This window comes from Canis aureus, chromosome 25 (assembly GCF_053574225.1).
Source record: "Canis aureus isolate CA01 chromosome 25, VMU_Caureus_v.1.0, whole genome shotgun sequence".
NCBI classification, from domain to species: Eukaryota; Metazoa; Chordata; class Mammalia; order Carnivora; family Canidae; genus Canis; species Canis aureus.
This window is the reverse complement of record NC_135635.1, coordinates 37,209,366-37,220,172: the sequence shown is the minus strand read 5'-3', so window position 1 is coordinate 37,220,172 and position 10,807 is coordinate 37,209,366. Positions and strand designations below refer to the sequence as shown.

Below are 10,807 nucleotides of genomic sequence, written 5' to 3'. Positions count from 1 at the left end.
TGTAAGCTATTATATTAAATCAAATATCACTGTATTAGGAAGTGTAATTGAAAACTCACATAGTTTGGCTAAACCAAAAGGGATGTATGTATCATGTAACTCAAGTCTAAAACAGGCACAATTTCCATTACCCTGACTTTATGGGGTAATCAGTATTTTTTTTTTTAAAGAACTACATCTGATATTAAATTCAATATGTGGTGGACAGTTGAGAAATTCTGTGCTATCTAGGTCATGAGAAATAAACTTTAAAAAAGAGAAAGAAAACATTTCCTCTGAGGTTTTCACAGTAGATGAAACTACACACTTGTTTGTACCCTGAGTGGACAATTTGAGGACTAGATCTGATAAGCAGCAGATTTATTATTTTTCTTATAGCATATTATACTTAAAAAAAGGAACATACACATATACACATATATATTCATTGAAGATGCAAGACGAAGAAAGATACATGACATTGAATTTACAATTGAAGAAAAGGAGTTCTAGCCAAATATTCCAACTTAAACATAAAGGTATGGAATTCAGGGTCTTTTTCAATTAATGTGGATTAATATGAGTATGGATTTAATATGGGTTAATATTAATATGAATGTGGACAGTAATTACCAACATTCTCCTCTTTACTGTTCTTGGACTATTTTATTTTTTAGTGCTTTTTTCTTTCTCTGCCTCTGTCCTGTCTTTCTGTCGCTCAGGCTCGCTGTTTGTCTGTCTCTCATTTATCAAGGCGAAGGCTAACAATTATTTGCTTTTAAGTAACATTTTGTATCACATAATTTCCTAAGGCCATTCTCAGGAAAAATACACAGTTACAATTAACAAAATTGAAATGAATACTTGGTGCCAGTTGTCCCCCTCTGTATCATTCATAAAAATAGCATCTTTAGTACTAGTTTTTAATTCACCGTGTCAAAAACTTTAAAATATGTTTTTTACCAGGTGGAAAATTTTGTTTTGGGAAGTAGAGCTATTAACCCGAAAGACCACAAAATGTAATGGCTTTTCCGTGTAAACTTTTTTTCACACTCAGATTGTAGATGGCACTCTGATACCAAAATGTGTTTTGGTTCAGGAAAGGAGCTCAGGAAGCTACAAATCATAAATGTGCAACTCCTAGCTATTTAAGTGGCATATACTAATATTCATCCTTTACCAATAGTTTCCTTCACTAATAGTAATGTTTTTGCTAATATTTGGTAAAGCTTCAGGTATGACATACATTTGAATCTAATTGACAGTTTAAACCCTGTCATTATATACAGAGCTTTTACTCAAATGGAGCAGTGTAGGCATATGAAAAATAAAACAGTAGTCACTCTTAAAGAGTTTACCATATAAAGAGAAGCTGCAGGGGATCTCTGGGGGGGCGCAGTGGTTTAGCGCCTGCCTTTGGCCCAGGGCGCGATTCTGGAGACCTGGGATCGAGTCCCACGTCGGGCTCCCGGTGCATGGAGCCTGCTTCTCCCTCCTCCTGTGTCTCTGCCTCTCTCTCATCTCTCTCTGTGTGACTATCATAAATTAAAAAACAAAAAACAAAAAACTGCAGCATAACTATTACATGGGTTAGAAAAAATTTTAGGATTTTTTTTAGGTTAAAATAGCAGGTATCAGGAGTCATATTTAGTTCTGATTTGTATTACACCCTTAGTAAATGAAATGGGTTGAATGTCTTGTGAATATTACATTAAAGCGAATTATTAATTAGAAAATATATATTTGTGTGAATATATATGTGTGTATCTGTAAGTGCACATGGACACATGAGCCTGTGTGTGTGTGTGTGTATGCATGCTTGGGGAGTTATTAGGTGTATACATTAAAATTCTTTATCTGACTAGTCAATTATGTCAAATGTTAGCAATTTCTTAAGATTCAATATAACATGCATCATAGCTCTAATCACGCAGTTACCATTACTAAATAAAATAGATAAGCATTTTTTCTATTGATTTAGATTTTAAGCTTTTGATTGCCTAATAGCCTTTGAAATTCAAAACTAATAATATATGCAATCCTATTATCACAGTTGCTTTCACTTCTTGAAAATGTACTTTTCTAAGAGAAGTCATGTGATTAATCTCGCAGATTGTTCTGTGATGTTGCACTGGTATAAAGTCTTATTGGGAATATCTGGAACAGTAAATGGCATTCTGCTCTTGACTTTGATCTCCCTGTCCTTACTGGGTAAGTTAAAAGATCTTAAAAAAAAATTTAGAAAATATTTACTATTTTCTTATGAGTCTTTTCATATTTATTTATTATTTGTTTTGTTAACAAAGGCTTAATAGGAAGCTACTAATATAAAGCTGTATATTATATTCTGTATTAATGTATTTAATATGTAGTCAAATCAGGTAAGTATCTTGTTCTCAAATGGCATGCAGTCTAACAGGAAGAAAATGTGTGTGCCTATGTGTATGTCTGTGCGATGTGTATTGGGAAACCCTATTTTTGGATTTCTTAGAAACCTGTGAATAGATAGAATTCCATTATTTTTTTAAAAATTTTTATGCTTTAAGTTTATATTTAGTTTATACTATATATATATACTACTATACCCCAACATTACTATAAATTTCCCAACCAAGAAAAAAACCTCATAAAATAAAAAAAAAAAAACAATAAAAAAAGAATAATCATGGTGAGAAATCTCTAATGAAAAAAATAGATATTAAATAAATAATTATGGTAGAACAGGCTAAGCACAGTGTCATAGGTTTCAGCAAAACACGACATTAAGAAAGCATGGAAAGAGCATGTATACTTTCCTTAGAGGGGGAATTTTGCTTTATTTACTACTGTGTCACCAGTTCTTAGCCCAATGCCTGACATAGAACAGATCCTCAAAAAATACATATTCTATAAATGAATTAATTATGTAATATTCGAAATTATTTTTCATTAAATAAACATGAAAATAAGAAAGAAACTTTCTAGTTATCCCTTCCGTTGTTTCTTGTTCCAATCATCAGAATCATTGTGAAGAATTTGTGTCTAGAGCCCTGCACAGAGAGAAGATATTTACTCAATGCTAAAATAATTCTGTTTTTTTTAAGTTTCTCAGGGAGTATTGCTAAAATGCCAAGAAGGAAAGAATTCAAATATCACCCAACATGATGATATTGGAAACCTGGAAACGAATAGTGGCACAAGAGGAAATATAAATAATAAGGACACAAGCCTTTGTGGTTCAAAAGCTACAGACCATATAGGTATCTCAAGACTTTGGCCCTATACTAGTTTTAATAGTTTTGGCTTTCTAAGTTTGAAAAATCTTGCTTAACAGGTATGCAGTAGATTACATCATCAAACAAAGATTTGATGTAAATCTACTTTTCATTCAACATTTCATATATATATAATTTATTATTATTATTTTTTGCAGTGGGAAGAGAGGTATGAAAAAGAACATAACAAATAGGCTCTTCCCTTCAGGAATTTAACATCAGATTGAAACACATAAATATGGGAAGTTAGTTGTGATTATAAGGCAATGTGTAACGACTATTTTTTGTCCCTTATTTATTGTTTTGAAATACCAAATGAATAAAGGTAATTATACATAACAACCTATCCATGGTGATTTTAAGCTCAGAACTTCCAATTATACAAAATTTTCAGAAACGATCCCGTCTACTTCTAATTTTGTTTTACTTTAACTTTAAAGCACCTAACTTATTGAGCTTTCAACATTTGTTTTATAGTATATGTGAGAAATGTGCAGAGTATTATATAATTATATATCAAAGAATTTTCTCCTGGGTGGCTCCTGGGTGGCTCAGTTAGTTAGGTCTAGGACTCTGGATTTCAGCTTAGGTCATGATTTTGGTGTCCTGGGATCAAGCCCTGAGTAGGGCTCCACATTCAGGAGGGATTCTGCTGGAGATTCTCTCTCCCTCTCTCTTTGTTCCTCCCCACCCCCCTGCTATAAAAAATTAAAAATTAAAAATTAAAAAATTAAAAAATAATAAATAGATAAATAAATAAATAAATAAATTCTTTGAAAAAAGGATTTTCTCCCATCCACTAATTTGTGTTGTCCTTTTTATCACGTATGAAAATATCGTATGTATTATGGTTTACTTACTGATACTCTTTTCTTTTGGATTATGTATGTGCTTTACATGTGCAGGTCCCAAGCTAATTGAAATACTGTAATTTTAATGCATATTTTAGACTGGCAAATTCATCAGTATGTTGGATATTACAATAGAACTTTTTCAGAGGCAAGAAAGCTTTGATATGTAAACATGGAATCATATAGACACCATTAAACGTTTATGAAAGTGAATCTAAATACTGTATGCCAAATTGTAAGATATTAATTTCCTATTGCTTTTTTCCTTCTTTTTAAGTTGAGGATATATTGAGCATGAAGTTAACACTTAAAACAATTCAATGGCATCACGACATTTGAATATGCAACCACTATATCTCTCTAGTTCCAAAACATTTTCATTATCCAAAAAGAAATCTTATTCTCAATAAGCAATTCCTCATTCCCTCTCCTCCAGTTTTTAGCAGCAACTAATCTTTCCGTCTGTGTGGATTTACCTATTTTGGATTTTCATATGACGGACTCATACAATATTTCACTTTTTTTTTTTTTAAGATTTTATTTATTTATTCATGGGAGACACAGAGAGAGAGGCAGTGACAGGGGCAGAGGGAGAAGCAGGCTCCATGTGGGGAACCTGATGCGGGACTTCATCCCGGGACTTCAGGATCACGCCTTGGGCCAAAGGCTAGGTGCTAAACTGCTGAGCCACCCAGGGATTCCCAATATTTCACTTTCTGTGTCTTGTTTCTTTCACTTAGCATAATATTTTCAAGGTTCATCCATGTTGTATTATATATCAGCATTTTATTCCCTTTTTATGACTGAATAGCATTCCTGTTTGTATATAACCATGATTTAAGGTGGCAATACTAATCAAAGTGATCTGTAGATTCAAAGCAATTCCTATCAAAATTCCAATGGCCTTTTTTTTTTTTTTGCAGAAATGGACTAGGCAATCCTAAAATTCATGTGAAATTGAAAGAAATCCTGAATAGCAAAAACAATTTTGACAAATAAGAAAAAATTTGGAAGACTCACATTTTTGTCAAAACTTAATGGGATGGAGAGAATGAATAATTTTGGAGTGATGAAAGTATTTTGGGATTAGATAGTAGTTGTGCTTGCACACTGTGGATGTACTAAAAATTCATGACATTTGCACTTTAAAGTAGTTAAAATGGTGAATTTATGTTACATGAATTTTACTTCAATAAAAAAAGGAGATTTTAATGGCTGTAAGTTTGAATAATTATACTGACCTGAATTCATATTTATACATACAATTAATTTTCACTCACTATTATCCCAAAGTCTCAGATATTTTCAATTGAAGAGTCCAGTTTAATTTAAGAAAATCAAATAACTTGAAATTATATAGACACTGAAAAACTATTATTCTCAATATTATTTAACATCAAAAGGGAGTTATAAAGGAAAGATTTATGCACATAAAATAGAGAGAAATTCAAAACCTTTATAGGTTAAATTCTAAGAAAATGGTATAAATAATATTTAATCTCACAGGTAACCTTAATGTAATATACAGCTTAAATGGTTCATGTTATTTTAGTAATTATATTAAATCTGGGCATGGAAAACAAATCTTCTTTTGTCTAAATTTTGCTTCATCTTACTAAATTAATTTCTTAGTTCTCATGAATTATCATTTGTAATTTGGGCATCTTGTAAATCACAGCAAAAACACTTTGTTGTGAGTGATTTTTATTATACTACCTTTATTTATACAACACAGAAGTATTCAACTTTCAGAAATACATATGTAACTTAATTTTCTTTGTTTCCTCCATTTCCCAGGGTTGTGCCCATCAGAATGGCTCAAATATCAAGAAAAGTGTTATTGGTTCTCTAATGAGATGAAAAGTTGGAGTGACAGTTATGGTTATTGTTTGGAAAGAAAATCTCATTTACCAATCATTCAGGACCAACTTGAAATGGTATGTGGTTTAGTGTCAGGGTTATGACATTAGTCTTTGTGCAGTTGAAAATAGTTTTCCTGAAGACGATTATCATATGACTTCACTCATATGTGGAATTTAAGAAACAAAACAGAAGATCATAGATGGGAGGGAAAAATAAAATAAGATGAAATCAGAGAGGGAGACAAACTATGAGACTTGTAACTATTGGAAACAAACTGAGGGTTGCTGGAGGGCCGGTGGGTGGAGGGATGGGGTAACTGGGTGATGAGCATTAAGGAGGGCACTTGATGTAATGAGCACTGGGGATTATATACGATTGATGAATGAAAAAACTATACCTTTGAAACTAATAATACACTATATGTTAATTAATTGAATTTAAAAAAAAAACATTATGCTAAATGAATTTTTAAAAACTGGCGTTCCTCAAGGGGCACCTAGGTGGCTCAGTCAGTTAATCATCCGATTCTTGATTTCAGCTCAGGTCATGATCTCAGGGTCCTGACATCAAGCCCCCTCATCAAGTTTGCACTTAGCACAGAGTCTGCCTGGGGTTCCCTCTTTCCTTCTCCTTCTGCCGCTCTCTCTCTCTCTCTCTCTCTCTCTAGCAAATAAATAAATAAATAAATTCTTTTTAAAAAATGGCTTTCCTCAAATTTCTTCCCACATTTCAATTAAATTATCATTTATCTTGATTACTGAGTTTTTGGCACCCTCCTGCATTTTATGCTCAATGTCAGTGCCTTGCTTGTCTCATGCTAGTTAGTCCTTGGCTGAATACTTGTATTCAATTTACAAGTGGTATATATGTATGTGTATGTATATAATAAATATATAGTGTACATAAATAAGTTATGAATTGATTAGTTAAAAATGTTCATGTAGGATGCTAGTTGTCAAAAAATTCTAGATCTTACTTATTATGTCTGAATGATTAAAATATTATCTTCACTTAGTTGCTTATTACTCACTTTTTAGGCTTTTATACAGAAAAACCTAAAACAATCAAACTATGTGTGGATTGGACTTAACTTTACATCCCTGGTGAGGACATGGACCTGGGTGGATGGTTCTTCATTAGATTCAAATATGTGAGTCTTTCCAAAAACATTGTCTGATTTACTGTCTATTGTAGAACTTATCTTCATAAAGCACCTCCCTCTAAGTTCACCAAAATCAACTCTGAAATAGTTCTTGAAACTAAAGAATGTGAAAGGATGAAAATTAATTTTAATGTTTACTGGAGTAATGATGAATATTTTGGTCTTGTTTTCAAAGCAGAAAAGACTTGAAAACAATAATAATTGTGCATTTGTTGTTTAAAAACTATACCATATAGAACAATGGAAAGAAGACTAGAATGGGGTATGGACACAGATTTACTCTTAGCTCTTTCATTTCTAAATAGGATCTTTTGGAATTCTGTGCCAATGACAAGCAGTAATACTAAGTAATACTAAGTTACAGAGATATTGTAATGTTTAATGAATCAAGGGATTTGAAAATGCCCTAAAATCCGAATGGCCTTTTAATGGAGAGTATTAGCTAAAAATACAAATGGATGTCTTCAGCAACAATGATTAACAATATATTTACCCTTTCTTCTACAGATTCGTCATAAAGGGGCCAGCTAAAGAAGATAGCTGTGCTGCCACCAAGGAAAACAAAATTTATTCTGAAACCTGCAGCAGTGTTTTCAAATGGATTTGTCAATCAATCAATAAGCAATGATCAAAGTTTTTGCCTATTAGGTTTTAATATTAATCTTAATGAGTAAGAAGTTAAAACTACCAAAAAAATAGAACTGCAATTAAACAGCAAATATCTTCTCCATTTTCCCTCCATTATCTACATTGGTCCTAACCTTAGAGTAACCCATCCAAACAATCTAAAATACTTCCTTCCAAAGTTTTATGAGGTAATATAATTCAGTGTGAGTCCATACATTTGCACTCAGGATTTTTATTCATTTTTATTTTACAACAAATGTGATCAAATATATCTACTTTTCTGTACTGTGCTTATTTAATTTGTAACAATATTCTATGCAAATTTTGTATAATTCTGAATTGCATTATAGTGTGGATTTATACATCTTTTTACTGCTTTGTTGATGAGCATTAACTTTGTTCTCAGGTTTTCCTACTATAAACTATGCTGCAATAAACATTCTGAATATCTTTTTAAAAAGTAGCACCTTTTATTTCTTTGGTATAAACTTTAAAACTGGAGATTATGACTAAAAAGCATTAAATATGTGGTTTGCTTTAGATTTGTTACAATTTTAATCTAAATTTAGAAATTATCATAAACTTCTAAGAAGATTACAGGTATAGAGGAAAAGCACTTTCCTTTCTCCTGAACCTTCTGAGAATTACTTGCCAGATTGATACATTTTATTATAAAATTTCAAGTATTAGTGGATACTTTTGTGTATATTTTCTACAAAAAAAATCCCCTACTGGGATGCGTGGGTAGCTCAGTGGTTGAGCATTTGCCTTTGGCTCAGGGTGTGATCACAGTCCTGGGATCGAGTCCTGCATGGGGCTCCCTGGGAGGAACTTACTTCTCCTTCTGTCTATGTCTCTGCCTTTCTCTGTGTATCTCATGAATAAATAAATAAAATATATTTTTTTAAAAATCCCCTGCTGAGTCACAATTAAATAATCAAAATTAACAAGCTTAGCATTGACACAGTGCTACCATTTAATTCTCAGACTCCTTTTAGGATTTGCCAATTATATATATATATATATATATATATATATATATATATATATATATATATAAAATTTATTATTTATAAATATATATTTATATATAAATAAATATAATTTATTATATATATATATATATATATAAATTCTCTAGAGTAAAAGATCTAGCTCAGAATCATCTTCTACATTTCGTTATTATGTCTCTTTAAGGTCCCTCCATCTAGAAGAGTTCTTTAGCCTTCCTTGTTATTCACAGCCTTGACACTTCTGAATGCTACAAGTGAGTGATTCTGCAAAATGCTCTTCAATTTGAATCTGTCTGATCGACTACGGCCATACCACCCTGAATGCGCCCAATCTCATGGAAATCTGTCTGATTATTTCTCATGATTATATTCAACTGCTCCTTGGCAGAAAGAGTGAGAAGTTCTTTTCACTGCCTCCTTTCAGACAGCACATACATTTATTTTTTTATTCCATTGTTGATGCTATTGACTTTGTTCACTACTTAATGTGACATCTATCAGACTTCACTGTAAATTAGTATTTTGTGAACAGGGACCAGGATGGCTTTAACATTCCCTTCTGCCTGTCCAAATTTTAGATAAGTTTTGTTCTTCCTATTGATGAGCCCCTGACCTCCTCATTTTTAGACATTTCCTTCAGGAAACTTGTAATTGGAAATTCTGTCTCTGCTCCTTTGAGATTCAAACTCCTAGTCTTTACAACCCAGAAGTGTTTCTCCTAAGGACCAGAGAGGCATTCCTTTGAAATGCAATCATCAAGAAAGGTAGCACCTCTGTTTTTCAGTTTCTATGATAAGGTAGGAGGCTAACTTCAGTGGGCACCTAGCTCCAAGTTGTAAAATTCTCCTAGCATGAAGACCTGAAAAAGTTTAATTTCCCTCTGGGTACAGTTGTTGAATAGACACAGATGGTGTATGATCTCCCTCTCACTCCAGCTTTGCAAAAACCCTACTGCCCTGTTTCAGAAGATTTTGGTTCAGAGTGAGTTCTGGCTTATGTCCCTCACTGCCATAACTTTGAATAAAGCCTTTACCTGTGTAATAGTTTTTTGCTGTGATTTTTGTTTGACAGAAGGTATTTTTAGATTTTAAATAATAACCCATCTACATCAGAATTTCAACTTATTCATTTTTGCATTTGTATCTTTGTAGACTCTCATTTTCACATTTTGTTCGATTTGTATACTCTATTTTGATGGTCAAATTGTTCCAGACCTAGTAGTAAAAGTTGCCTTTGAGGTGACATTTGTATCCTTGATCTCCAAGATCTTTTGCTACTTTGTAGTGTTGTTTGTTTGTTTTATGGTAATACCTCAGCTGAATGCCAGTAACCATTTTTGCCAGTATTTGAACTGGCCTTTATGTTCTAGTGAGATTCATAAATACTAATAAAATAATTAACCAACAAATATAAAAAACATTTTTCCTTGGTCCAAATGATTTGCTTTCCTTTGTATCTTTTAAAATGTTATATTTTGTTTTCTGTCTCCTCATCTTTAATTGAAGCTCCATGCACAAGGGTTTGTCCTTGTTTGGATTCTTATTGTATTCCTATTATTTAAAGCAATGTCTGATACATAATAGATGCTCAATAAATATCGACTGAACAAAATTGGACAAACGGCTGTGGAGAGTTGTATGTTACTTATAACACAATAAAGTAGAGGGGATCCGATGTTGTTCCTTAATTTAGCTAATGCATCTTTAAACATAAGGCACACGAATTGAGATGTAAAGTAAGTGGAATTCATGAGAAAGAGGAACCTTCCAGGAAGTCCTAGATAAAATGCTAATAGATAAGGGGGAAAACCTTTTGGATTTGTGAGCATGCTATGTTTTTAAAACATGTGAAGACAGTGTTACTGGAGGCCAAGGAAGGATAAACTGGGTATAAAATAGGCTGGAAAATAAGATGTCTTAAACGTCATGGAAGCATTTCCACTTTAAATTTCAACAGCAGTTGAAAGCCAATAAAATGCTAGAGTTCCCAGAGTAACCTGGTAAATTTTGAGTTTTGGAGCCATTACCCTTGGCTACAGTATGGGAAGAGGAAAAGGAA

General features: G+C 32.5%; 1 protein-coding gene across 1 annotated transcript; it reads left to right on the top strand.

The window, feature by feature from the left end:
* Positions 1 to 305: 305 nt before the first annotated feature.
* Positions 306 to 8,213, top strand: KLRF1 (killer cell lectin like receptor F1). Its single transcript, XM_077871884.1, has 6 exons — positions 306 to 518; positions 2,092 to 2,190; positions 3,063 to 3,218; positions 5,882 to 6,021; positions 6,985 to 7,097; positions 7,617 to 8,213. The coding sequence occupies exons 1-6, from the start codon at positions 434 to 436 to the stop codon at positions 7,735 to 7,737; spliced, it is 714 nt and encodes a 237-aa protein (XP_077728010.1). The 5' UTR covers positions 306 to 433; the 3' UTR covers positions 7,738 to 8,213.
* The last annotated feature ends 2,594 nt before the right edge of the window (positions 8,214 to 10,807 follow it).

Bases quoted from the DNA above. Each gene is read 5' to 3' on its own strand.
- KLRF1 (XM_077871884.1), top strand. From the start codon at position 434: ATGCAAGACGAAGAAAGATACATGACATTGAATTTACAATTGAAGAAA. The intron at 2,191-3,062 runs GTAAGTTAAAAG...GTTTTTTTTAAG, and splicing joins GATCTCCCTGTCCTTACTGG to TTTCTCAGGGAGTATTGCTA. The intron at 3,219-5,881 runs GTATCTCAAGAC...TCCATTTCCCAG, and splicing joins AAAAGCTACAGACCATATAG to GGTTGTGCCCATCAGAATGG.